The sequence below is a fragment of the Mastacembelus armatus genome, chromosome 15, assembly GCF_900324485.2.
Source record: "Mastacembelus armatus chromosome 15, fMasArm1.2, whole genome shotgun sequence".
In the NCBI taxonomy this organism is placed as follows: Eukaryota; Metazoa; Chordata; class Actinopteri; order Synbranchiformes; family Mastacembelidae; genus Mastacembelus; species Mastacembelus armatus.
In genome coordinates, this window is record NC_046647.1 from 8517479 (window position 1) to 8545436 (window position 27958).

Genomic DNA, 27958 nt, shown 5'->3' on the forward strand with positions numbered 1-27958 from the left:
CTGGGCAGATTTTCTGTCCAGGTTCAGAGGGGAAGCTTTGACAGCCAAGCTTTACAGCCCCCTCTCTGCTGTCGCTCCTGACAAAAAAAGAGGGAGAGAGAGGTGGTGACTTCATCCCTTCTCTTAACCAACCCTCCTCTTTACCCCTCCTTTTTTGAGCTTTCTTTTTTTTTTTTTTTTTTTTTTTGTATAGCACAGTCAGGCAGCATGCCAGCAGTTTTCATCTTGCTGCGGTCCCTGGTTATCAGGCTCCTCAGTAGCAGGCTGGCAGGCTCACTGGCACAGTTCCTCAGAAGAAGCCTCTCTACAGGCGCTGCCCACCTTGGCACAGCACTGCGCCACGTCTGGGACCGCATACGATCCCAGGAGTCCAAGGAAGCCATCCTGGGCTGTGTGCTGTGCATTCTCAACATGCATAAGAAGGTGGAGAACTGAGCTCTCCCTCCACTTGCCTGCTGAACAGAGACTGGACAACTGTTGAGTGAGGAGGGTGCAGAGAGGAATGTGACAGACTTTTTTTATGCTCATTTGGACTTCAGTTTGTTGTTTTTTCTTATCGGGACATCTGTCATGTCTGAAAGTATTGTGAGGAAGGTGCAGCCCTTCACCATTGGGACGAGGCTGTCAGTCCCCGCTGTGCCAAAATGCCAGGAGTTTACACAGAGTTATCTGCAGAGCCAGAGTCTGGATAACTGCACGATACAGCACAACCTGAACTCGCTCTACCTCAGTCAATCCCAGGTCTGTGCACATGGCCCCTGTCTCATCTCACCCATCGTCAAGCAGGTTGCCCCTGTGAAGTGCAACCAGGAGCACATGGCAGCAGAGGACCACCTGAACCAGAACGTCGCTTCTCCCTCTGCTGTCTCCAGATCCATCAAGAAGATCACAATCTCTGGAAGCCAAGAACGATCAGACAACAAGGTGACACTGGGACCAGCACAGCGTTCAGTCCCAGGGTCCACATCTGAAAACAACAACAACAACAACAACGTCACCAACAAATCAGCTCCACATCTGCCCAGGATCTTAGGAGTGAGCTGTGAGAATAAACCCAATTCTCAGTTTAAGGTAAACTACAGATTTTACTTATACTAATACTAATACTAATACTAATACTAATACTAATACTTTACTTATACTAATCTAATAACCATGGAAATAATAAACATCACATGCAGATATGATATGTTTTAATATTTCAGTATAATTAAAACACTTTTGGGGTTAAGCTTTCACTTTTAAATTCAACTTTAAATTGTAAATCCTCTTCTTTGAACAGGTTTAAATAATATGCTGATAACTACACTCAAACTCAGCACAGAACACTGATGTTTTATTACATTTTTTAAACTTACAGTTCAAAAAATATATTAGTTTTGGCTACATAAGAACACAAATTGTTGTCCCCTTATTTTATTTGTTTGATTATTTATTTATGACATATTATTTGACAAATCTATCTGCAATGAAACTGTATTTGATCAAAAAGTCAGTTTTAAAAAAGAAAATGTAAGATTTACTGTAGTTGGGACATTTAATGTGTCTGTCTTTGCCTACTTTAATTTTTCTTTCTCGTCCAACTTGTTCGACTCGTTCACGGCTCACGTTCACCAAATGCGTGCTGCTTATTTTGTTTTCATATTTAAGGTTTTACTCAGAAAAGACAGCGGGGAGGGATTTCAGCGCACGGACGTCCAGCAGGTAAGATGCAACTAAAGTGAACAAAAAACGACAAATAGTCAGTTCGTTGCTGTTATTTCAATGAACATGCGTTTAATTTAAAAAAAAACAACAACAATGTGAGCGTTATATTCAGCCTAAAATCGTTTGTTATATTGGTTGTCGCGTTGTTGATAATGATGCTGTTTTCCTAACTTCATTCAAAGCGGAGGAGAAACAGTTGTTTAGTTGCGAAGCAGCTGCGGAGCTGATGAATCTCTTGGAGTTTAGGAAGTGAAGTCATGTGGTGGGTTCGCCAAGCTTAAAGAGTTTATTATATTATACATTTGGAACAAAGTTAAACAGAGGTGGAAAACGCGTTATAGAACCAACCGTGTCTTTGAACGCCTCACAAATATTCCTCTCTTTTGGCTGTAGTTTATTAAAGAAGAAAAACAGCATCAGCATGTTGTAGGATATTGTTTAAAGTCAGTGGGCTGTTGGATTTGGCCTGTTCCTGGTTGAAGTCATCCGTGTGTGTTACAGCAGACCCTGCAGAGGCAGGACTCACTGGAAAACATGAGGTCAGGGAAGATGTTAACAAAAGAAAAGGCTTGCTGAAGTCCTTATTGAGGCTGCTTATAATAACACACTGACACAGCAATGGTCTCATTTCCCCTTTTAAGACAAAAATGACAGTAATCATTCATACCATCTCTTATTCTGTAACCACAACAATGCTTTACTTTGTTCTGCTTATATTTTATTCATGCATATGGCCAAAAATGCTTATAATTACACTGGAGAATGAGGTGGTGTCGTTACCTGTTGCACATGATTTACCTTTAAAGGTGATATGTTTACATGCAAGGCTGACAGTAAAACACGTCAGACAGACGGTCTGTCCGTTCTTGCTTCCTTCATGCGCCCAGATGTTTCCTGATAGGAGAGCTGCATGCTTGTCCATTACTGAAACGGTGATATTTGTGCTGATTTCATCTCATGTAGTGCTGACAGTAGGGTTTTTTTTTTAAAGATGGACCTTGGCAATGTCTCCAGTTAGTATAAAAAAAAAAAAAAAGTGTAATCGAAATTAATGGACATTTCTAGAACAGATCCCCTCAGTGTGAAGCGATTGTATCGGGACCATATCACATTGATGATCTGAAGGTCTGCATTATGTGTTCACAGATATCAGTGTCTGAATCACAGAAAAAAGAGCTTCCAGGGAAAGAAAGTCATCCACACACCCAGAATGAAGCATCAGCAGCTGTTACGTCCCAGTCTGACTGCTTCACTCAGCGCAACTCGCTCTTCAGCAAAGAAGTACTGCAGGTAAAACGTTACATACTTAACCAAAAGCAGCACTTTTTCACATGCTGCTTAAGTGAGAGCCTGTGTTTCCCACTTAAGTTTCTCTGCTTCCTCGTATAAGTGGAAACTAATAAAAATGTTTGAAGAGGGTACACTTTTTCCACTTCACTTTTCCACAATCTGTTTATTTTGCAGACGGAGATGTTTTAAATCATTTTAAAATGAAATATATCAGTATCTCCCATCTCCTTTGGTGCTCTGATGCTAAATGAAAAGAAGCTGGAGCGGGTTTATGTCAAAAGCAACAGTTACACTCTTGAAATGAAGTCAGACTGGAAGCTGCCTGTTGCATGACCCTCGGAGGAGAGCAAAATATGTACTGGTTCTTATTTTGTCTCGAGAACTGTATGAGCTGTGTTCGGCTGAGGGAAGAGAGGGAGGAGAAGCCGCCACAAGTGAAGCAATTATTTAGGGATGAGATCATTGTTTGGCTCCATCTCTTCACGCCTATGGCCCAGAGAGACTCAGCCAAGCAGCACAACTGGTTGTGTTATCTCATCGCTGCGTCCACCCCAACGTACAAGGACATTTCTCAGCGAGTTCGGCTGAAGGACATTTTGTCCAGCAGTTGGCTTTGTCATCAGATCGCTGTTGAGCAACCAATTCGAGTGATAGGCTGTGAGCTTCCAACAATAAGAAATGAATTTCGGATGTGTCCGCTGAAAGAAACATATGATATGCGTACGTGCTGAAAACAGCTCTGTAGCACGTCGTTAATGTTAACAGGCTTAGCAGGCCCTTTACTCTTAAGTGGAGCTTACACTTCTTTTGCTTTCAGAGGAAGCGGTTGTTTGTGTTTTAGCTTTTTTTTTTTTTTTTTTTTTGTACAGAGGTTTTAGTAACTGCAGACCTGCTTGTTTTACAGGGATTTGCTTGACTGCTATCGCTGATGAAAATGTGTTATTACAGTATTACACCACTGTGGAAGTGGAAGTGAGCCATCCACAGACAGACCTTTAAAGGCCCCTAATGTTTCAAGCTAAGAGAGCAAAGCAGGTCACCACATGGAGAAGCATGTCTTCACTGAGGTCTCAGAGGCTGTTCTGCAAAACCTCTCCCCTTTCATCATATCGTTTCCATGATAGAGAAAGTAGAGAGGCTTCCACTCCCTCAGTCTTCCCAGGGCCAGGTTGATTTCCAGAGAGGCTAAAAATGTGGCTTGTTAGTAAACATTTTATGAGCGTAAAGATGAGCACACCATCCTCACTTTCCAACTAATCTGGTTCAACTGGGTTTGTTTGAAGCTTGTAGAAATGAAAAGATCTGAAAAACAGTGGTTTCTGCATACAGATGAAATGGGGAGTTTATTTTCAGATTTGTTCTGTGTTGACTGCTGTGATGTTTCCAGCGTGGCCACACATTTTTTACAAAAAAAAAAAAAAAAAATCACAAGCAGTCTGAGCTGCATACATCTGCTCTCTACATAGCCAGACTATGGCCCAACTGTACATGTCGATAAACAGACTATTGTTGTGGAGAGTGCACAGGAAGAAACAAGGGAATCATAGACTTCCTGTATGAGGTCATTATAAAGCCATGGGAGTCAGTGTGAGGAGATAGAGGCAGGCCTGTTTTGTCAAGCTCTTTTCCTTCTGTTCAACCTAGAAATACCTCCGCTGCCCCGAGGGCCTCGTAAAATTAATGAACTGCCTCTCTGAGGAGAAGTGACATCACATTTTAATCTAAAGCAAAGAGTTGTTGAGCGTTCGTATCGTGTGTGGTCTTAAGTTTTTGATGGATTCAAAAGAAGGGTTGCTACAGAGTCTATTATTCATTGTCATACTGGATTCCATGGGAAATGATTGTTTGATGTAATGTTATAATGACTTATTTATGTGTGTAAGTATTATTTGACATTTTGCAGCATACACAAAAGCAACAAGCTGGAAAATAAAATTCTGCTAATTTTATCAGCTGTATGACTCATTTAGGATCACTTTTAGAAGTGGAGGAACATCAGTTGATTTATTGTTCCATTCAGTTGTTGTGACTTGGATGGATCATTGACTTCCCACACTGGGTTCTTTACAGAAAACAATGTACTTTCCAACATTTTCTGACTTTGGCCACCCTATTTGCTGCTCTCACTTCATACAAATGTTGCCAGAAAAGGCTGCTGTGCAGGACAAAGTCTTATGCAATGGAGTCCGGACACATGCCAAAAGAAACTTCTGCTCAGCATAACATGACATTGGAGAACAAAGGGCTGTTCTTGATGTGTCTGAGGCTCTGTATTACTTAGGTCGGGGAAGAAATTATGGTCTGTTAGCTCTCCTGGTCAGCAGAAGTAAAACTGTGTTCCCGATGCCAATCTCAGTTATGTTATATTACATCAGGTCTCTGAAGCAGATGCCTTCTCAGATTTAAACACACGTAAGGTAGTGCTGGGTGTTGCATACAGTGTGCAGCATATCTTGAACATTTTTGTCTGTGTCTGCGTCTCAGGCAGAGGCATGGATCAAAGGCAAGCTGCAGGATCTGAAGGATGGCTGTAATATTCAGCGCTGCCCCCTGCAGGACTGGGAGGAAGCCTCACAGACACTTCAGAGAGACCTCAAAGACTTTGAGAACACCCTAATTCAACTCAACCAGGTAACAAAATGATTCAACAAGAGGCTGAACTCTAACTGAAATATCCAAAATGATATGTTTGCTTTAACATCTTAGCAAGTAATGCAGATCTGAATGAAACCATTAATCACTGTCTTTGGTGCTAAAAGAACCTGTCAGATCACCTAACACATAACATAATGGTCTCATAGACCAGAGGGAAAAGCAGACCGTCAATTTTCTAGTCAGCTCTGTCAAGACAGTTTGTATTTTTTCCCTCAGGAGAAAGTTTTGTGGAAATGGTACATTGCTGATAATTAACCTCCCCCTGACACAACATTTTTCAAGGTTGTATCCATGACATAAATGGCAGTTTTCCAAGATTTGGGAAGCTGGTTATTAAATGAACAATGACCCTGGCAGCCACTGTTCTGTGTTAGCCTGAGTGCTCCATCTCTACCAAACTTCAAATAAACAACATCTTAAGGTTGTTTTTCTGTCTCAAAAGATGGGTGAGCAGTTGATCTGCAGGCTGAACCCCACATCTGATCTGGTGAAGAAGCAGCTCAGTCAGCTCAGGGACCAGTGGCAGACCCTGAAACAAACGGCCGCAAATCAGACCAGGGCCATGGGTGGAGCCAAGAACCTGCAGGAGTTCAACAAAAAAGTGGACAAGCTGGAAGCATGGATCAAAGAAAAGGTAAAAAACGTATTCCTCCTTTTCTGTTATCATACCAAGTGTAAGAAGAATTTGAAACCATTGCATTTTTAATAATAGCTGTTTTTCAGCAGTTGGATGTTTGGGATTTGGCGTTTTCATTTTCTCTGTCTTCATTTTTAAATTTTAACACTGACTACTTCAGATAATTGTGTTAGTTTGGTGCATTTTAATCTCACAGGCATCTCACTCCTAAGATGTTTGATCCTGTACCCACCCTCCATTTCTTCATTTCCTCTTCGGCTTTATCTAAACACAAAAGCTAGGAGTGTTAATTAAGGTCTCCAGCTGAAACACTTAACTCCTAAAACAGTTGACTCAGAGGCAAATGTGAGTAGACAGACAGACCCTAATCAACAGTTGTCAAGATAATTGACTAAAAAAAAAAACACAACACTTGCTAATACAGGAAATTAGCTCAGTATCCTGAAGCCATCACTTGTTTATTATTCACTGGTGTAAAACATCTGCCTGTCATTATCAAAAAGCAATCATCTAGCGTGTCTCAGTGCTTGTGTTTATTTCTGTTCATGTCCGAGGGAACTGATGATTGATAACGGACCTGTGGGAAAGTCCAGGAGGATGTTGCTTATAAAGCTTACAAAAAAATATATCATTCTTCATTTTGTTCCTCTTTTTCTTTCCTCTCTGTATTAGTAACAAGTTTGTCTCCTAATGTTGACAGCTATTTCTGTTCAGCATCTTGGTAGCTGGGGTAATGTGGTTTAATCCTGGTGTCTGTGTAAAGAAATAATGGTTGGGTTCCTGAGAAACAGAGGCTATAAACACTGACTTTTATGTGTGCCAGCAGGAAGAGGAACAGACTCTGGTGAACATCTTAGGGGAAAATGTTGACAAAATGCAGCTGACCAGAAGAATTTTAGATCTGAAGCAGGTGAGCGTTTGTAAAGGAACAGTAAAAGGATCAAGTGATTAAAACATTTTACGTACTTGCTAAAGAACTTTCTTGATATAAAGATATACACATTCCCAAATGTTAATGGTTTATGTTATAATTCAGTAGAGCCTTCCCGGTCATTTATCTATGGCTGTCTGTAATTTGTCTCCCAGGGTGTATGGTAAAGACAGCTGAGGTCATAGTTGGATTCTGTTCTTCTGTTTCCTTGCAGGATGAGCAGCTATACAGAAACCTCTATGAGGAGATCAACCACTTGGCCCTAAAACTGGAGAAACAGGGGAAGACAGATGGCAAAAACATCTCCAGCAGGAGGAAACACATTAATAAATTGTACACTTTGTCCCTTAAGTTGAACTAATATGCAGAATGAAACAGCTTCATTCGCGATGACTTGACAAATGAATTTATTTGTTCTGTCATCTGTTGGCTGTGTAGGTGGCTTAAGGTCCAGTCTCATCTGAAAAGCTGCCATGAAAATCTTCAGCTGGCACTGGAGTTGTCCTCATTCTACCAGCAAGCCAATAATACATTGTTTGCTATTAACAACATGGTAAAAATCCCCGGCCGCTTCTTTCTTTTCTACTTAAAAAAAGGAAATTCAAAATTAACTCACCTCTGATATATATCATTTCTCACAGAGGAAAAGCATATCCGAATCCAAAGAGCTGGACAACTTCGGAGACAGAGAAATCCGTGAAATTGCCGGACAAATCATGGTAGGAAACACCTTCTCATTTGAAAGTGTGTTGCCGAGGCCTTCTCTGCCTAACCTACGGGCCTGTGTGTGGTAGATGCTTGATGTGAGTGTGTCCCAGCTGTCTAATCTCCATCCTACCCTGGCTGCCGGCGTCACACTGAAGCAGAGTGAGGTGAAGGACTGCTGGGCGCTTCTTCAGAAAATTTTCAGGTAAGACAGCAAGCCAAGGATATCATCAGCAACTTCGGTGGCCTTGTCAATACATGCGCCATTTCACCCAGTAATTGGTCCTCCACAATTTTCCACTGGAGTTGGAACAGTATTTTTTTTTTTTTTTGTTTTTACTGTACTTCAACAATCTGCATTGGCAAAACCTGTTAAGAAGTTTTCCAAATGAACATGAGCTTCACGTAAAGAATTTTAGCTCTTGATTAGCCTTGTTTAATTTGGGTTTGAATGAGTGAAAAATTATAAGCAAAGCAACAGCCCGGTCTGTCTGGATGTCTGGAGACTGACACACAGCGCATCACTCATCACCCACTTTTGGGTTTTTAACGTAGTTTACTGCGCTGCTTGGAAAACTGCTCGACCATTTGTTCGAGTTACTGCATGAGGTGAATAATGTCTTGTTTTTCTAAGTAAGCCTGGTTTGTTCTCACAGTTTCAAAACTGTGGTCACCTCGAATAGCCAGCTGAACCTAAAGTAAATACATTACATGCATATTTTGTATAAAATTTGTAAATGAAGTTTATAGTTACTTTAATAGCCTTATGTAAGAATCCTGGCTTTTGTATTATTATACTGTCAGAAGTAACAGCTACCGAACTAAATATATATCATTTAAATCATGTAGTAAACTGGGAAACAAGATTTGTGAAAAATATTTTTGATTTGATTTGATTGTATAAAGGAAACATGTTATTAAAATCGTAGGGTTCTTCAGGGGATTACAAATATTTATGGCAAATTTCACTTTATCTTAATTCACATGATAATATTACAATATTTATACCTTGGCAATAAAGATGTATGATAGTGGTAATAAATGTAGTTAGGAGTAAGGTCACAGTCATGCATTTATCGCCAACATCTTCTGCTTTCCAAATATTTCACAGGCTGAGAGACTCTCATGTCAGTGGGCTATCTTTAGATTCAAGTATTACATCATCTCATGTGTCTTATCAACTTCAGCGCTATAATTGGAGTTCATCATAGACTTGCTGTCAGCTGCTCTGCTTGTCCTGCAGGAGTGACAGGACTACGCTCTCTCCCACTGGCTCCACTTTCACCAGGGAAGATGCTGACCCCCTGACACTGGGCCAAGAAGCCCAGTGGAACGTGGGAACAGAGACGCAAAGGATCATGGGAAAGGAGGTGAAGGAGGAGCAGAATCGTCTGAAAGGCTGTGTGGTAAGTTCCTCTGGTATTTTGTTCTATTACTGGAGTAACCACACTGTGGCTCACGACTGGGAGAGAACAACGCCGTCAGTGCTGGCAGAGGATGAGCTCAGCTTCTTCCAGTGCTACGGCATCTGTGGCTGCAGAAAGTGACGCACTTTGTCCTTTGGTTTGGAAAATACCTGATTTACAATAAGCAGTTTTTTTCCTAAATAACAGTATTTTCGTATATTCTGTCAGCGCAGTGGTTTCTACTCAACCCAGTATACTGCTGGGTTTCCATCCCTCCATTTGGTTAATTGCATTTAATCTGATGTCCTAGTTGTGAGGACCCCATTGATAAAAAAGTTCAGATTAATACCAGCTCTAAAAATCAGACAACAGGATCGAACAGAGCAACATGTCCTTTCGCTCTCTGTTTTCCTGCTAGGAGTCTCTATCTCCTGACCAGAACCCCAGTCTGCAAATATTATGAATATCGCCCTGTAGAAGTCACAGGAAAAGCTTTTAGAGCTGTTATTTACCCTGGCACAAGAATTCATAAGTTTCCATGAAAAATGTCAACTTGTGACTGTACAACATGATTCCAGGGTGTGCCAGTGCAAACAAGCCTTTTCCTCTGACTCGAAATTTCATGTTATGGTAAAAAAAAAATATATCTTGGATTTCAACTAATTTAACAAAAGTAACCAGTCATTGGATTTCTACTATAAGAATAGACAGACTGTGGGTCCGTCCAGGTTGACAGATAATCTCCAGAACACGTGGATTCCTCAGACATTCCTCATCTTGAAGGCCTACCAGCACTTTAGTGAACACGTGGCTGTTCATACAGTGACCCCAGTGCTCATAAACCTACAAGAAAACACTGTGAACTAAAGAGTGTGCTGCACTTAAAAAACAGTAACTAAGTATATATTTAGTCTTAACACGTTTAAGGTCTTTATAATCCATACGTGAATATACAGTGGCTATTTGGTTCAGAGGTATCCCATAATGCAGTGCTCCTCTCCTCTTGTTGACCCTGGACTCTTATGAAGTGCTTGGTTTGCACACTGAGAAAATGCTGCTGATGTCAGAGGAGAGAAAACTTTAGCTTCAGCTCTCCCTGGGTTTCTGGAAGAGTTTCTCTATCCCTGTTCATGTCCTTAGGCTCTTACCCGCCCTTTGGTCTCTCCACCTGTAAGAGGAACCATCAGGCCAGCAACACTGACTAACTCAACAGGAGCTTAGCTCATTGGTATGGCTGTCCTGAGCCCTTTCAGTGCAGGTAGTAGTCTTTATTGCACTGGGAGCTGGGTGATACCTGAATGTAGTGTTTGATAGAGCCCCACTTTTTACAATTTATGGAAGGATTAATAAGACACTCCAACCAAAACCCTAGAGCCCAAAGGCCAAACTGTGCCAGACCAAACCACCAGTTGAACAGTAAAAGTAATTTGTCACATACCTTCACAGCACTTTAAGTTCAGCTCCCGGGTGTGCTGAATTGATTGCAGTGTTTTTAAGATTAAGAGGTGCAGCTGCACAGGTCTCTGGGCTAGTTTTGACTCTGAGACATTTGCATGTGTGCTGCTAGACAGTACTATGTATCTGCAGACGTGCGTGCATATGCAAACTTCTGTTGTCATAGTATCTCTCTGGTGCAATTTGACTCAGTCAGTTAAAGGTAGCTGTGATTGGAATATATACATAATGTATACGTATGTTAATGTCTGTTTTAGCAGTAGTATGGCCTCTTGTTCCTGGAGGTAAATATGGCTATTGTCTGTTTCTCTGGCTAATTGCAGCCAGATGCTGAGGCTGCGGACCAGATGGGCTTGGTGCTAAGTAATAGTTCTTGGCTGACATCACTTCATAGCACATTGCAGAAAGACACACAGGAGTGGAGAAGATCAGAAGAAATCATTTAAGAATCAATAGTACCCAGATAGGAGACTTATACTAAAATAGAAGATGATTGGATGAGGCCTGAAAACACAGAAGACCAGTGCATATGATAGTAAATGGCTTTTTCTTTCCTGTGGCTGATTTAATTCTTTTTCATATGGTAGAGTGGGATGTTGTGTGCAGTGCACCTTGGGAGTTGTTTACAGTGGAAGCCACAGTGAAGGATGGTGGACAAGGGCAAATATCAGGGGAGGAAACATCAGCAGTGGCTATAAAGTCTGTTAAATTAATAACACTGGAATGATAGTTTTGCAGCTTTACCACTTCACTGACGGATAATGTGTCTCTGTGAATCTCAGACTTGCCTATAAAATGAGTAGCACGGTAGTAAATGAGGTTATACCCCTTGAATTTACTGCATGTCTTGAATAATTTTGAAGGTGGAACTTTTCTCTAGGTGACTCACTTCTTCTGTAAACCTAGTTAGAAAATTACATGCTTAAATTAAAGTTACTCAATAAAACTCTATTATTAATGTTTATTTTGTGACTTTTGGCTGCTGTGTAAATTTAGCATTTTTGATTTTTTTAACGGGCAGCACGGTGGATGAGTGGTTAGGACTGTTGCCTCACAGCAAGAAGGTTCCTGGTTAGAAACCCACCAGGGGCCTTTCTGTGTGGAGTTTGCATGTTCTCCCTGTGCTTGTGTGGGTTTTCTCCAGGTACTCTGGTTTCCTCCCACAGTCCAAAAACATGTATGTCAGGTTGATTGGTGACTCTAAATTGCCCATAGGAGTGAGTGTGAGTGTGTGAGGTTGTTTGTCTCTATGTGGCCCTGTGATGGACTGGTGACCTGTCCAGGGTGGACCCCTGCCTTTCACCCAGAGAGAGCTGGGATAGGCTCCAGCAGATCCCTGTGACCATAATTAAGAATAAGCGGGTATATAGGATGGATGGATGGATGGATGGATGGATGGATGGATGGATGGATGGATGGATGGATGGATGGATGGATGGATGGAGGTTTTTTTTAACATGAAAGCATTAACACATCTATATTTGCCTTGCTGTTTGTTGCTTATGTTCTATAGAACAATAAAAACAGCATGGTCAGCATGAGTCATAGAGTTAGAGAAATGTCAGTGTAACAGAACACTTGAATAAATTTACAATTCCTTTCATTATTTCCACTTCATGTCACTTGTTTTATTTCCCTTGGTTACAAACAGCTTCACAGTTAAAAACCTATATAAAGAACACAGGCACAAAGAATAGACACAAAAATGGCTTAATAAGTAACATCTCTTAGTGTTATATAAGCATTCTTCCATATATATGTTATGTTATGTTTTTATAGTGGACTGCAGTTGGTAAAAACAGAAACTATCAGGAAACCCCACTGTGGTTCTGTAATAGTCCAAATACATGCAGCTCTCATTAGAAAACCCACAGCAGAGTGTTTTGGCCAGCCTTTAAAGATAGTTAATGGTTGGGCAGATGATTTTAAAAGAGGCTTAGTGGCTGTTGATGTCTTTAATATATTTGTGCACATAGACAAGGTCTATAGCTCGGCGCTTGACCTTGCTAAAAACTCCACTGAACAGAGTTGGAGCCGGCAGCCATGGAAATCAGTATCCAAGGCTGAAAAACACTGCAGCTTTTTAATGAGATTTGGGACTAGAGAAAATAGGGATATATTTCCAACTTTTTAGTCATCAGAGCGGTATGGCACATGTTGGCGACATTTTGTTCATTCATAAAGCAATTCTAATTTACCGAAACCTTTGCTGCCATCTCAAGTATTTTTATTACAAGCTTTGATCCTGTCAAACAGAAAAAGCAGCTTGTATCTTTAGCCTAGTCTGGGTTATTTCACCGAGTATAGCCAGCCTTTGTAAGAAAGTTGTGTCAGTTACTGCAGGGATTTTACTCCACTCTGGGCAGCTCTCCATGTTGTCCAGCCTCCAGCTACACTATAACATTCACGTTAGCAGCGAGCTACAGCAACGTGTCACTGTCTGTTGACTGCTCATGGCATTACATCCTTTATCTGAGATGTTTATGCATCCACTCAATGTTTATTCATTGGGGCAGGCAGAAAAATCAAAACATTATCAAGTGTCATGTTGATGATCTTTTGGATTTCACAGAGACTTTTTCTCTTTTGTCCACAGAGTACTGTTAAATGTGGGAGAACAGTGAGCAGCCAAAGCCAGGAGAAGCAGTTGGCGAACCACACCTCTTCAGCCATGGGAGACAGCCCTGCCAGTGCAAATGATGTCATCGTCAGACATCAATCGAAGGGTGAAAGGTGACATTTCAGCCCGACTTCTCCCTCTCTCTCTCTCTCTCTGTGACTTACATAATGAGAGGTCTTTATGTAAGTCATAATTGGAGTCACATGTCCGTGTTTTCTTTGCCGCAGGAAGCCTGGAGCAGAGCCCAGAGCAGAGCCCAGGCTAGCCACCGCCCCGCGAGGCCACCCACAGCTTCACATGCAGCTTCAGAGGTTCACTGTGTCTGCTGACAAGGTGACCTGACCCTTGCCAGCCACAGCTACATTTCCCCTTATAGTAGATATCATTTTCAAAATTCTCTCTATACACTAAGGAACAGATGTTGATAAAAAATGGTTCATCCTGTGACCCACCACCACAGAATATGAATTGTCATGTCAGCACTACATTTGTATTCATCAGTTATAACACACTTTTCTTATAACCACCACAGACATTATGTCATATTTTTAAAGTAGACTCAATTGTTTTGCATTCATGTGTGGCTATGTGCTGACTGGTGCGCCACACTTCCTTCATTTCCAGTAATTGTCTTGATTTTTTTGTTTGTTTGTTTTTAAATTGGAGATATTGAATGGGTCAAGATGGGCAACATCACCTAGATGCTGGATCTTTTCTGCTGTTCTGCAATCAAAGAATACTCTATTAAACTCTTCATCTGTTTAACCCTTTCCCTGTCTGTCTCTCCTCTCTTCCTCAGACTCTGTCCTGGCTGAAAGACAACGTGTCCATGGCCACACAGGTGTGTTCAATAGCCAGCTTCGATGGGCTGGAGCCAGCCAGGAGGTGTCAACATGCTCTGGAACAAGAAATCCTCACCAATAGAGCCAGAATAGAAGTGGTCAAAAGGGTAAGCCAAAGCACACCATTTCTCTTAAAACATAAGTACTGGATGAATGCCTTGAATGAAAATATTCCCCATATTTTGCAAACTGGGCGCCTTGACAGGTCTGGTTTGTGTATTATTCAAATAACAAGCCGACATTTCATCTGAGACTGCTTTGGTTACCCAATGCTTCAGATTAAGCCTATATTTTGCAACATAAATCCCAGTACCTAGTCATCAGAGGCTCTCATCAGTTTAACACCCCTTCCTCAGGAGGGCCGCGGGCTGGTCCGTGCGCAGCATCCAGGCAGCGCCAAGATCGAGGAGTTCCTCAGCCAGCTGGAAGTCCTGTGGGAAGAGCTGCGGAGGAGGCACCAGAGGAACACTGTGTTTCTGCAGGCCTCAGAGGAGCTGGGTTTTAGGGTAAGATTCATAAAACATCTCACAGCAGGCACTCCTCTTAAGTCATACTGAGGCAAGTTACTTAACTCTGAAATTGTAAGGGGAAATTTATGGTTATGATGGGTCTATCTGGATCAGTTCTCCCCTCCCACTGTGAGAAGCTTTATGCAGGCCCACAGCCTGGGCTGTATGCATACACTCATTTTTAGAAGCTCATTTGCTTTCATCTTCACCAGCTTAGCTTGGAGCGTTTGTAAGCTATATCCCTAACAGTTTATGAAGGATAATCCAAGGGATATAAATTGTGCTTTCACATAATTCCATTATGGGATAGAAAGAGGTTACAAATCCACTCAGACTGATGACTTATTTTGTGAAGGGGTTTTTATTAAAAGATGTAGGTCAGAGGTGTGTCTCTTGTGTTCTTTGTACACTACATCACCTCTGGTTGTTTTCACTGTGCACTAAATCACTTGCAAATCACAGCGGCATGATCTGTACATTACCAGCCTCTCTGCGTCTCTCCTTTACAGGTTGTAAACGTGCTCCAGGCCCTGAGCAGCCTGGAAGCCTGGCTGGAGTCTGTTGAGCTTTCCATGAAGGAATCAGTGCTGGCCGGTGACCCTGAGACAATGAGCATGGCTGAGAGGGAGAGCTGTCTGCTGGAGAAAGAGGTGGCAGCACGCAGCCTGGAGCTTAGTGCCCTGAGGCAGGAGGTGGACCGCCTCTACGGCCACAGTCACCCACACACACGAGGTCTGCTGGAACGCATGGAGGAGGTGGAAAGAAAGTGAGTTTTCCAGAGGAGGAGAGGTAGAGGGTAACCCCCTGATGTCTCTCATGATGAAAGATCGATGTTATGGATGTGAACAATCTCAGACTGGTGGCTTCGTTCATCACTGTGGCCAATGAAAATAAGCTACAGATTCAGACTCAGTGTTTCCAAGAGAACACAGGTTTGGTGTTGCAATGTCTTCAATCCAACAAGAGTTTAGTTCCTAATAAAGACAAACAGTTTTCACCATGAAAACCAAAAAAAAAATATATCCACAGATCTCAAGTTTTTTTTTTTCTAGCCTGGCAAAAAATATTCTCCATGTGCTCATTCACTGATCAGGTTTATGCTTTTGTGATTCATGCAGCACGTAGTAAGGTCTAGCCCACAGCCGTGATGTGCAGCCCCAGCTTGCTAGTGTGTGTCAGAATCACCCCTTTTATGTTTGCAAGTTGATAGCTACCTCTCTGGTAGTCAAAAGACAGGTCGGACTCGTGATGATGGTTGGTTTACTGGACAAACTGTAGCTGTACCAATAAACACGAGTTCAGACCTTGTAAAGAACACAAAGATGACCAGAGAAAATAAAGAAATGGAAAGGCCTGAGTTTAATTGTTTCCAGGGTGGGGGTGTCAGATGCGGCACGGATAGACACTTGTAGAGTCTCACTGATGCAGGTAGAGGCTCTTGCTAAGCAGCTGTAAGACACTTGGAATGATGTCACTATGTAACGCTACATATAAGCAGCTTAAGGCTCATTTATTCTGGAAAAAATACTCTTTCAAGTTGTTCCTTTTACCATCTCAAATAAACTCTGCACAGACAGACTACCTTCATTCTGTGAAGTAAAGGATATGTTTATGTGAGACATGATATATGATTACTTTAAACAGTGCTCCAGCATGGTGTCATGCACTCAGTATGCTGCATGTGGGTTCTTTGTGGTTAAGCTGAAGGATGTGGGGTTATACGTGCGGATGTGGATTACAGCTAAGGTGTAACTGGTCATAACAACATTCCTGCTTGTATGTACTTCCCAGGTACCATCGTGTCCAGTGTGCCCTGACCCAGCAGAGCTCAGAGCTGCAGGATACACGAATGCTGACTGAGTTCCTGGAGCGTGTGGAGCTGGAGGAGAGCCAGGAGCTCAGTGACAGTCAGTACAGCCTGGGACAGGTGAGGAGCATTTTAGGGGTTTGAGATATTCTTTTGCCTCTACTCAGTATAATGGAGCTGCATAATATTTCAGTGGTGATGCTTTGAATATACACAAAGCAAAGTGAAAACAATTCAACAGCATGTCCTTCTAGACACAATGTCTAGAAATGGTTAATGGAACTACTTTCTACTGAAGATATAGTCCTTTACAAAACTCTGGATAGTGTGTGTTGTGTGGATTAGTTGCAGCAATGTTGATTTTTTTTTTTTACTATAATAATATTTCAGTATTAAATTTTGAAGTACTAGGGTGGCATTATGAAAATAAAACCAAAAACTCTCTGCATTAATGGACTAGTCTACCACTATAATGAGAAAGTATGTTGTGTATAATTTGGGTTAACAGAACTTTTTCATAATTTTGGCTCATTCGTCTGTCAATCTCTCTTTACGTACCTAACAGCCTCTCCAGAGTGAGCTTTCCTCAGCTCCTACTTTGCTGGGACTTCAAAGCAGTGCCGGAGGAGAGCCGATGATAGAAAACATGGGGGACCCTGTGGAGGAACTACGAGAGGCCGTAGAGATGCTGAATGACACTGCAAGGGAAAGAGGCCGATCACAGAGCCATGACCAGGCCATCCAGGAGCTCCTGAGTGAGGTACTGACATTGAGGACAGATAGTGTGTTCACATGACAGGTCTGAGCCTAATCCATTAAATCCAATGGTTATCAACAGTGTTTGCTAGTCATCTTAGATGAGGCTGAATGGTTTTTTAAGTCCACCCACTTCTGCTAGAAACAGTTGCACAAAACAATAGAGCCACATCTGGTTTCTTTTTGTCTGTGGCTATGTACTTTAATGGGTCCCTAATGAGCCACTTCTTCCCTTCAAATGAGAATTTTGCATTCATTTGATTTATTTTTTGGTAACAAAGAAAAAGAAAAAAAAAAAGCAGCACATGTTAAAATAGCATATGCACACATACTAGTGGCAGCTCCATGACACTGTTTTACAAACTAATTTGCAATGTGGCTCTCACTGGACAACAAATAATACACAGTGATGTATGATGACTTAATGACATCCCATGAGTTCTTCTGATGTCTTTGTGCCTCACCAGCACGCCAGCCTGGCGGTGCGAGTGGAGGAGTGCTTGAGCTGTAGCAAGGAGCTAAGCCTGGACATCCTAGAGAGGGAGACAGACATGGCAGTCCAGTGTGAGCCAGACCGCTGTGGCCTAGAAACTCTGCAGGAGAAGCAGGACCACCTGGAGGTGGGAGGAAGATGCCGACACATGCTGTGATTATGGTTTAAACATTTAAAATGATTCACTGGTGCTAATACGATCCAGTATTCCATTCCACTGACCCTCGCTCTTTCTCGCACTCTCTCTCCAACACATTGTTCCACAGTCTGTTTCCTGTTGTGCCAGATTTTCTCACATCTAAAAAAAGGGCCAGCTCACCCAACTTTGTGCTGTGTTTAATTTATTATATAAACTGCACTGTGCAATCACACACATGGAGCGTGCAAAAGTTTATTATTCACACAGGATATTTATTTATGCTTGTGTGAGTCACTGTTCTGTGAGCTCTCAAAGTGTGTGTGTGTGTGCATGCGTGCGTGTGTGCGTGTGTGTGAGTTTGTGAGTAAATCTGGAGGGTGTGTACGTGCGTCTGAGTGGTCACAGGATGGGAGAGTTCGGGGATGGTGAAGTTCTGTGTTAGTCATTTTTGGGCAGTATTATGCTTATCACACGCACACAGCTGTCTGGATGTGATACCATTAAAGAGCAGAAATGACCTAATCTCCTAAACTGAAATAACTGTGCCGTCAGCATACAGGCATCCACAACTCAGTGTTCTGGAGGCTTGCTGTAGCAGAGACGCTATGAAGTATTACTCCCAGAAAACCCTCAGTGCTATTAATTACTGCCTTGTCAAAAGAAAAAGACTGCAAACTTGCTATAGCGTGGCAGCCCATATGTACACCATATGAGCCTCTAGATGAATGGTATGCATAAAGCCATAGTGGTGAGGTCATACTCATGCAGAGATCGAATTGGTACAGGCTGAGTGAGACCAGGTTTGATAGGAGATGACAGAGTTTCACTGTGATTCTCCACAGATTGACTATGAAGTCATCAGGGAGGAGGTGAAGAAGATGGAGGACCAGGCTTCTCGGTTGGAGGAGCTTTGCCCAGAGAGAGCACACATATTTAGGGCAAAGATCCAGGCCACGCTGCAGGCCTGGACTGAGCTGGTGAAAAGCTTGATGGAGAACAAGTCTCGTCTGCAACAGTTTGTGCAGATCCAAGACTTCTTCAGGAGCTACCTCGCTTTGATGTAAGAAAGACATAGGGATGAAGCAACCCCCCTTTATTGTAATCGTCTTTGTGAAAACATGGTGTCAGGGGGGAAAAAACCAAAATGTTCTTATTGTCAAACACAGATCCCTGGTGAAATGGCTAATTTAAGACGTGCTGAGCAGGTCAGCGAGTTTCCCGGGCCAAGTGTGACAAGACGATGAATGTTTTGGTCTATTGGGGAGAGTCTGGTCATTCTCATCCTTTGTGATTGTATGACTTTTCTCATAATCCTGTTCCTTGTCTCCTTCATCATCTCTTACCCCATCCCTATTCCTCTGGATAGCTCATGGACAGAAGACACCAGGTCATGTATTTTCTCAGATACTGCCTTGTATCTTGGGAAGGATGGTCAGAAGCCACTGGCTGCAGAGCTGGACATGCAGATTGAGCAAAGGTTTGAGGAGTTTGATGAGCTGGCAGCCACAGGGAAGAACCTTTTAGACAAAGACCACCACCTCACGCAGATGGTGAGCAGGATTACACACTTCCTTGAGAATATTGTTAATTTCAGTTTTTCTACCTTTGCAAACCCTGAGTGATATCTTGCAGGTAAGAGAGCGCATGGAGGAACTGAGGAGCATGCTCGGGTGGATCTTGGTGCACTGGAGGGCTCAGAAACGACATTGGCTTCACAAAAAGAGCAGACTGGACTCTTCTCAAGATAACATTTATTCTGAGGCCACCGTGTGCTCTCCATTAACAGAGGTGAATGTGCTTAAAGGTCTTTAGTTTAGAGACCATATTTATTTTCATGTATTTTAGAGTCCTTAGCTAAAAAAATATGCTCTTGAAAAAACTAAAATAAGAAAACAGTGCCAGGTTGACATATGTTTCCTGCTACTGGAAATAAGTTTAAAGTGAATATTTGCTATTTTTTCTTTCTATGGTTTCTCACATAGAATTCCACTCCTGAGCTAGAGGCCTGCCAGTCCCATCAGTCCCCAGTCATCACCACCGATGACGACAACTTAAAAACAGCAGAAGACAGCCAGCCCTCATCCCAGCTGCCTAGACCAGCTGGGAAACAGGAGGAGAAGCAGTTAGAAGATGGGTATGAAGTCATGAACAGTATCGGGCCACGGGGCTGTGAGGCTTCCTCTTCTGAGTCTCCTAAACCATCTATTGTGGTCCTCAAAGAACCCGGAAGCCCCACTCTAGGGGGCACGGTCAATCTCATCCTTAGCTTTGGTAACAAAGGGGACAGCCAGGTTCAGGTGCTTGATCCAACTGCTAGGACGAAGGAGGTAGTGGAGGAGACCTCTGAGTCTGTCCACAGGGTAAGAAACACCTATGTCACTTCACACTAGAAGTTACTGAACACTATTATAAGATGCCATTAGCACTGGATGCATATGTTTCTTCCCCAAAAGTACTGAAAAAAGTGATTTTGTCTGTAAAGGACAAACATTTATTCTCTGTAGTGACGCTGCATGGGATTTCCCTCTTTGACTGTATTCCTCCCTCTCCTTTGGCCTTCATGTCTTCCTTTTCCCTATTTTCTCCCTCAGCCCACTGTGGCTCAAGCTTCTACCTGTAAAAACTTTTGGAGGCGATGCCAGGGGCTTTTGGAAAATACTTTGGGTAGTTTAAAGCGAAAGAGAAAGCTTTATCGGCAGAGTGCAAACGAGGTAAATTGCGCGGTGTGAATTGCCATTGCATGCTGCGTCTCGAAGTGTGCTGGGGCTGCATGCTGTGTCCAGTTGTTTTCCGAGGGCAGCATGCTCTACTAACCTCTGTTGCAACATACAGTCAGTCTGCAGCTTCTCCCATGTTGCTCGCTGTCTGTTAGCCTTGAGTAAGATTAAAGGGAAACAAGTCATGCCAATGCAACCATAATTGCCCTCACACCATTTCCAAAGACACTGTGGCTGGAAAATTTACAGTTAATGTGAGAAAGATAGAAAAGACAACAAACCATTTTACTGTCAGAACTTACCATTTCCTACTTAACTGCAGTCATTAATGCAAATCCAAAACCAACACGATTATAATTTTAATGAAGTCCAGTTTTTTGTGATATTTATTGAGGGGGAGAAATAGAGAGGTTCCACTCTGTTTGTAAAAACATATACATGAAGGAATGCAGCAGTATGTCTGATTCCCAATAAGTGAACAAAAATCTGTCATCTTTCCAAAAAATAAAAGATCGTCTTTAGAAGTTACTATAATGAATACAGTTAACTTAAACTGAAACAGACAGTGCTGTGAAATATCTGCACTTATAAGTAAAGGAGTCATGGAACTGAGCTTGCTTTGTGTAAACTCAGATGAATGGTTACAACCCAACTTTCTACCAACACTAAAATTTTTCTTTGGACCATATCTTGTTCAATGAGCCTGGATTAAAAGCTGGAACGCCCTGGTGAAAAAGGCAGAATGAGAGTGATGAGTAAGAGAAGCATATAATCTTCTCCCTGCTGCGATTGTTGATAGAAGCACACTTATCTCCTTATGTCATTTTACCATGCTGATGGAAATTTGTCTTGTCTTGTTTGGTTCTGCCATGATTGTGTGAAATAAGTGACCCAGCTCTCACTTCCTATGAATCTTGTGCTCCAAAATGGCTCTCAGCAGGAGAGCTGCAAAACAGGCCCAGTCATTATACAGAGAACTGGTGCTGAACTTTCAATAAGGGGCCCCAAACTGCACACTGTGATTTATAGTCTGGGGCTTCCACAGAAACAAGAGATTAGTCACAGAGTTGAAAGGTCAAGCCATTACAGCTGGCTATGACGGCATGTACAACCACATATGATTTTGATTAACTCTTGCAAGTGTGCGATTGCAGTTGTGTCAATATTCTTTTGTCCTTTTATCTTTTCTTTTGTCGTATATGTTTTTCATACATATCTGTGTTGCTGTGTAAGGCTCTTGTTTTCCTCAATCCATAGGGTTTTTTCTATGTGTGAGATATGGAAAAAAAAGAGACCCATGTTTGTCTATGACAAGTAGTTGATTGTCTTTCTTTTTCTTTCATGTCATCATTCATCTGTAACATATAAAACGGTGCTTGGTGTCACAGAGGGCCGAGGGCTGCAGGGCTCTGGCCTGCAGCGTGCATCAGTCTCTCTAGAGTTCTGCAGTAACATATTTGCAGCTTAAATGAAATGAGAGCTCACATACACACCTCATATCCTTTCTTTTCTTTTTAATAGGTAAGTACCTACTTGCATGTCAAGGATAACAACTTGGCTGTGGCCCCTGTGTATGAGAGTATCACCCTGCCCCGCCAAAAGAGCCACTCCGCAGCCTCAGCCTCCCCGGTTTTCTTGCCATCCTCTTCCTCCTTGCCATCTGCCTCCACACCTGCACCTCAGACAACCAACGTGACCTTCCACTCCCTGACAGGGAGCGGCGGCAGCTCCATCTTCAGCAGCCTCAAGAGAATGAGCAAGAAAAGAAAGAGGAAGAGAGACGCTCGCAGACACACTATCCAGAAAATCATGGGAGTGGAAGAGCAAACAGAAGGGATGCCTCACTCTGACTGTGAGGCAGTAACATATGACACACATACATGGCCTCTAAAGGAAGGCAGGAGGAAGAAGAGTTCACCAAAGAGCCCAGCCAGTGGGGATGGAGTGGAAGCTATAGCCTATGTGAAGAATCCCCTGTTGAAGGACATTGACACAGAGTGTTCAGGAGAATACAGCATTACTCCGTATGCTGTATCAGAGGGGCCAAGCAATTTACTTCCCACCAGTCAGGTGAGAAGCCACTGCAGAGTCCTCTCTTTAGGCTCAGTGCTGAGCTTTGACCTACCTAAGGACATGACCCTGATCCCCAGTATTCAGGACATCATTACTATCGCTCCCCCCGAGTCTAAAAATGGATCAAGGACTGATCCAGATCCCCACTCCCAGAGACAAACAGCCCTGAGCTCTTTCAAACAGACCCGAGCCACTCCTGTTGTCACACACAGCTCGGGAGATGTCAGCTTTTCAGTACCACAGAATTCCACAGCTGTAGCAAAAGATCCACCTGATGCAAACAAGAGTGTCCAGCCACAACCTCCTCTTCCCCCGGAAGCGCATGAGAACCAGACAGAACTTCGTAAGGACCTCCCTACAACCCAGTTCAGTCTGCAAAAGGGTCAAGGGCCGGAGTGGGACAAAATGCCATCAAAGGTTAAAACCAGCACACCTGAAAGGGATGAAACCTGCCATCCTTCACAAGTCCCCATTTATGTGAACGAAGCCCAGAGTACTGCAAAACATAAACACAAGTGCCCCAGTGTCCATACACTCATTAGAGATCTTAATGGACACCAGTACCATAAAGGTGCAAGAGTCCAGGGTGTGCGTGAAGAGAACCCTGCACCTCAGTGCCTGAGCCAATCTTCTCACATGGTAGTGAATCTAAAATCAACAGTGAGTGTTCGTCAGGACTCAGTAGACTCTGGGATCTCCACTTCCAGCAGCATCAAGCTTTGCACTGAAGCACCATGTCCCGATGTCCAGCAGCCTAAAGGAGTAGTGGGGAGGCTCATCTCCCTAGAGGTGGGAGGTATAGACTGCACTAAAACAGGGGAGAACAGTGAAACAGCCTCAGGTCCGTTTCAAGAGTCTGCATTGCTGGATACCGAGCCTGTCCACCTCAACCACCAACAGTTTGAGGAGGAAGAAGAAGAACTGGAGGATATCTGGAATCAGACCAACTACAGACAGAGCATCTGCTCAGACATCATGTACCAGCCCAACCAGGAAGAGCCTGAACTCTCAAACCTGTCCAAAGACCCTAAATCTCGCTCACCTTCCCCAAAAATCCCAGCCGTGCTCTACAGGAACCTGGTCACGGCCTCTGCACCTAATCTTCTTGTGGCCGAGTTCAGACTGCCCTCCTACATTCAGAACTTGCTGGGTTATGACAAGGAGCAGAGTCCCAAAGGACACCTCCCTCCACTGGCTATTGGAGACAGGAGATCTTGGGCAGCATTTCCTAACAGGGAGGCAACCTGCAAAACTTCAGTGACAATGAATGAGACAGCGTCTGATCCGGTGAAGCTGCCAGATGTGGGAGACAATCAGAGATATGTTTATCAATACAGAGAGGATGAAGAGGAGGAAGAGGAGGTGGAGGGGGCAAAGGCGGGGAAGGAGGCGGACCAGTGCACAGGTTGTTCGAAGGTGAGGTCATCACTTAAGATACTGTGACGTGCACACGTATGAGACTGTACTTTTACACGGTCAACCATTAAAGGATCAGTTCACCCAAATTACAATCAAGCTCACAGTGCACCAGTTAGTGTGGCTAGTCCACAGACCTCAATGTGAACCACTTTTGAGGGAAGAAAAGAAAAGAGTACATCTGTTTTGTGGTGGGAAATTGTCTTTGGCCCTTCAGTCAATAAAAGTACATTAAAATCTACAACACACTGTACATTTTAACAAAGGTTAACATATTTTGTGCATAGACATAGACATCATTGTCTATGCATGTCTAGATTAACATACTGGCCTTATTTGCTGGAGGTTTAAATAATGCAATAGTTGAGTAAAAGTGTTTAATATTTATCAGAATGCTCATAATTATTTCTGCATAATGAATGTACATACATTGCAAAACTTTAGATGTAAGTATATAGTAGAGCTCAGCAACTTTTATCACTGTTGCAGTGTTTATATTAAAGATAGCACAGCAGGATTAACACTAATATTCCTGTCATCAGTGATGACTGTGGAATCGTCTCTTTCTGAACAGGATCATTCCATGAGTCTACTCTCAGTTCACATGGGTTTGGACGGAGTCTGTCACCAAAGCCAGGAGGATGTGGAGAAGCAAGAAAAGCTGATGCCCACAGGAGGGCGCTGTTTCAACCTGGTGAGATTTTCTGCAATCTGCAAAAAAGTTAATGTTTTTATGAAGAACCACAGAGAGGAGTTTTTTCTTTTTTCATCTGAATTCTGTTGTTAGTTCAAACCCCGTCAGAGTGGAAAGCCCGAGCTGCAGTCTATGGAGGGAACGCTGGAGAGGAAGCACAAGCTGCAGCAGGGAGGAAAGAAAGTAAGAAAGGCTCCATTCAATGTTCGAGCCAGTCGGCACGGTCAGCAAGTGTACAGGCTGCAGTCATCAGCTCACACTCTTATCTTATTTTCACAGGCAGCCTCCAGAGGCTGGAGCTCATACCATGCCGTCCTATATAGACACACCTTGTGCTTCTACCAGGAGAGAAAGGATACACTAAGGGTAAGCAGAAAAAAGTATAACAGAGAGCTCAGGAGAACAGAAAAGGTAAATGATTAAAGTGGACAGTATGAAGTGAGTGATGATCCGTCTGTGTTGTGCTGCAGAGTCCTGCATGTGGACTGCCGCTCAACCTGTTGGGAGCTGAGTGTTCACCTGCACCAGAGTACACCAAAAAACCCAACTGCTTTCGACTACGGTAAGACTTCAACAACTACTAACTTAAGTTTACACAGAGTTTTGAAGGCCATGATTGATGTTTAGACAGCCGTGTGTTTGATGATTCCTTGTGTTTTCTGACCTCCAGGCTCCACGATGGGTCTGAATACCTGCTTAATGCCTCGTCACGCTTTATGATGAAGAAATGGATGATGAAAATACAAGCAAACACAGGTAACATCAGTATTTCAAAGCAGGTTTTTATGTGAATACTAAATTTATGTTCCTTTGATATGACTAATTTATCTTTTTTGTGAATTTTTTTTTGCCTTAAAGGTCAAAGTGAGTCTGTGTGTTCAATATCAGGTGTCCCACTTGATCAAGACCTCCCCATTTCCATGTAAGAAAAAAACAAACTCTTACTTCTGACATTTCCTTTGAAAATTGAAATGCTTCTGATCTTTGCAGTGATGTCTGGTCATTAAAAAAAAAAATGCTTCCCTCCCACCTTCCAGAAATCCCTCCCACTGCTCCAGTTGTCACACCCTGGCCAAATGTCACTGCTCCTCCCAACATGATGTCACCTCCACGTTGCCCAGGAGCAGTCCGCTGAGCGCTTCCCAAGCCAAAGAGATTGTTGTCCTCACCAGAGAGTTCACTCATATACCACAGAGTGACTTAAGAAGTCTGGATGAGCAGTCGCAGAGCTCTTGTGGTACGGTGTTTTGCTGCTCTTCTGCTCTGTAGACAAACATTGTGTTTACCTGGAAAGACTTTAATGAACAGAAGCAATACAAGCACTGCTTTCCATTCCTGGCTACCAAATAGTCCCACTGGGGCACTCCTGCTTAGAGAAAGGAGTTCTCTCTGCTAGTTATTGATCGAACGGTATTTGCATTCATTTCCCCTACAATGATTTTATCAGCTAAGCTATCCTTTCATCTTGCTTTATCGTCGAGGGAACCATTTGTGTTTGAAGAGGAATTCAAGATTTGATTTAACTGTGTAATGTTTCAGACTGATATGTTGTGCCAATACTAGTGAGGAAAATAGTGTTGCAGATGTTGTATGTGCCACTAGGGGGAGCTAAAGCATTGTCCTACCACGTGTTAAATCACTGGATTATCACAGGGCTGCACAAATACAGATCACAACTGGTGTCTCTGCAAAAGATTTTTGTTGCTCATTTCTGCTTTTAAACGTGTTCGTCCCGGCATCTAGATGACAAAGACATTTCAAAGCAGATGATGGCTCACAGCCTGTCTGGAGCATTGAGACACATCACCTCTTCCTCCCCTCACTCCCCTGAATCCAGCGGTCAGGACTGGCTCATCAACAAGCGTCGCTCCCACTCCTTCACATCAGGTTAGTCTGTAGTTATTAACCCCCATCTGTCTGTGGATCATAAACAGCTGGGGTTTGTCTTCTAATATCCTGTAGTTTGTGTTTTCTCTCAGCAACCTACCAGAAGATCAAACCCATGTTGCTTAAACCAGGATGCCTGGAAAGAGGCTCCAACTACTGTGTGACTCTCGTGGTTGGAGACAAGACATCAGACAGCACATCCAGAAGCCCCGAGCCTCCGCTGCTGGCTGTGGCAGGATGGCAGCAGGACATTCATCAGGACTCTGCCCTGAGGAATTACACCAGCCTGCCACGGCCACGCAACAAGTCCGTCTTCAAAAAGTTCTTTGGGAAAAGAGACCTCTGAAGCTTTTCAATGAGGACTTTACTAATAAAGGGTTTTACAAAGAGTTTCTAATGTGCAGTGCACATATTAAGACAAACAAATGCTACTACTGACTATATTTATGATTGGAAGAGCTACCACGGTTTTATTTTTAATGTCTTATATAAATCACTTCATGGACTGAAAAGTCCTTTTAATAGATGTTTGTAAAGCTCTCCTTTACTTTTTATTTGTTCAAGTGAAAGGAACAATACTGTGTGAGTGTTCACTGTGTAGATGTAGATTTGATTAATGCAAAAACAGGATTTTCTGCCACTGTTATTCTGTATTTCTTTTGGATTGTTGTGTTATTGGGTTAACAGTCTGTGTAGACAGTAAACCTCCCTTCTCTGCAGAGAAACCTTTAAGAGACCAGATTCATCATGAGTCAGTTATGACTAAGTTTTAACAATATCCTGAACTCATGACTCTTATTCTCAATATACCTTGTGGGGCACAGTAAAACATTTCCTTCCTTACTCAAAAAGCAGCAGTTTGAGACTGCTTGAGTTTGTTTGACGTTGACATTTTTTAAACACTAAGTGTAGCGAAGACTGTTCATAATAAAACTTTAAAAACCAATAATTTGCTGCGAATGTGAGTCACCAATGAAGATGTTTATTCTTCTTACAGTTGGAATGAAAATGTCATTCAAGCTTTGTTGTCATGTCTGGAGGCTTTGAAGAGCAAGAGGATTAGATGAATAGAGAGATTAAAGGCCAGGCCAGGCTCGGAGAATCTTCACATCATTAGCCTCATTTTTGCATATTAAAAACCTGACACCATTCAAAGACAGAATTCAGATAAATCCATAATCAACTTTGCATTTATGCTGAGGGAACCACACGTTCTCTA

General features: G+C 42.7%; 1 protein-coding gene across 2 annotated transcripts; it reads left to right on the forward strand.

Moving 5' to 3' along the window:
* Positions 1-427: 427 nt before the first annotated feature.
* mymx (myomixer) lies at positions 428-27685 on the forward strand. 2 transcript variants are annotated; one of them, XM_026309419.2, is made up of 34 exons: positions 428-1071; positions 1651-1704; positions 2854-2997; positions 5482-5628; positions 6095-6286; positions 7113-7199; positions 7435-7553; positions 7659-7773; positions 7862-7939; positions 8015-8130; positions 9169-9331; positions 13383-13519; positions 13634-13739; positions 14206-14355; positions 14605-14754; positions 15267-15523; positions 16549-16684; positions 17130-17324; positions 17788-17940; positions 18795-19012; positions 19319-19502; positions 19585-19740; positions 19935-20312; positions 20544-20663; positions 22191-24158; positions 24733-24852; positions 24946-25035; positions 25132-25218; positions 25323-25414; positions 25523-25608; positions 25711-25774; positions 25890-26089; positions 26596-26739; positions 26832-27685. In XM_026309419.2, the coding sequence occupies exons 1-34, from the start codon at positions 571-573 to the stop codon at positions 27083-27085; spliced, it is 7161 nt and encodes a 2386-aa protein (XP_026165204.1). In that variant the 5' UTR covers positions 428-570; the 3' UTR covers positions 27086-27685. The 2 variants fall into 2 exon arrangements, with proteins under 2 accessions (XP_026165204.1, XP_026165205.1); XM_026309420.2 differs by lacking the exon at positions 20544-20663 and having other exon boundaries at positions 13383-13518; positions 13630-13739.
* The last annotated feature ends 273 nt before the right edge of the window (positions 27686-27958 follow it).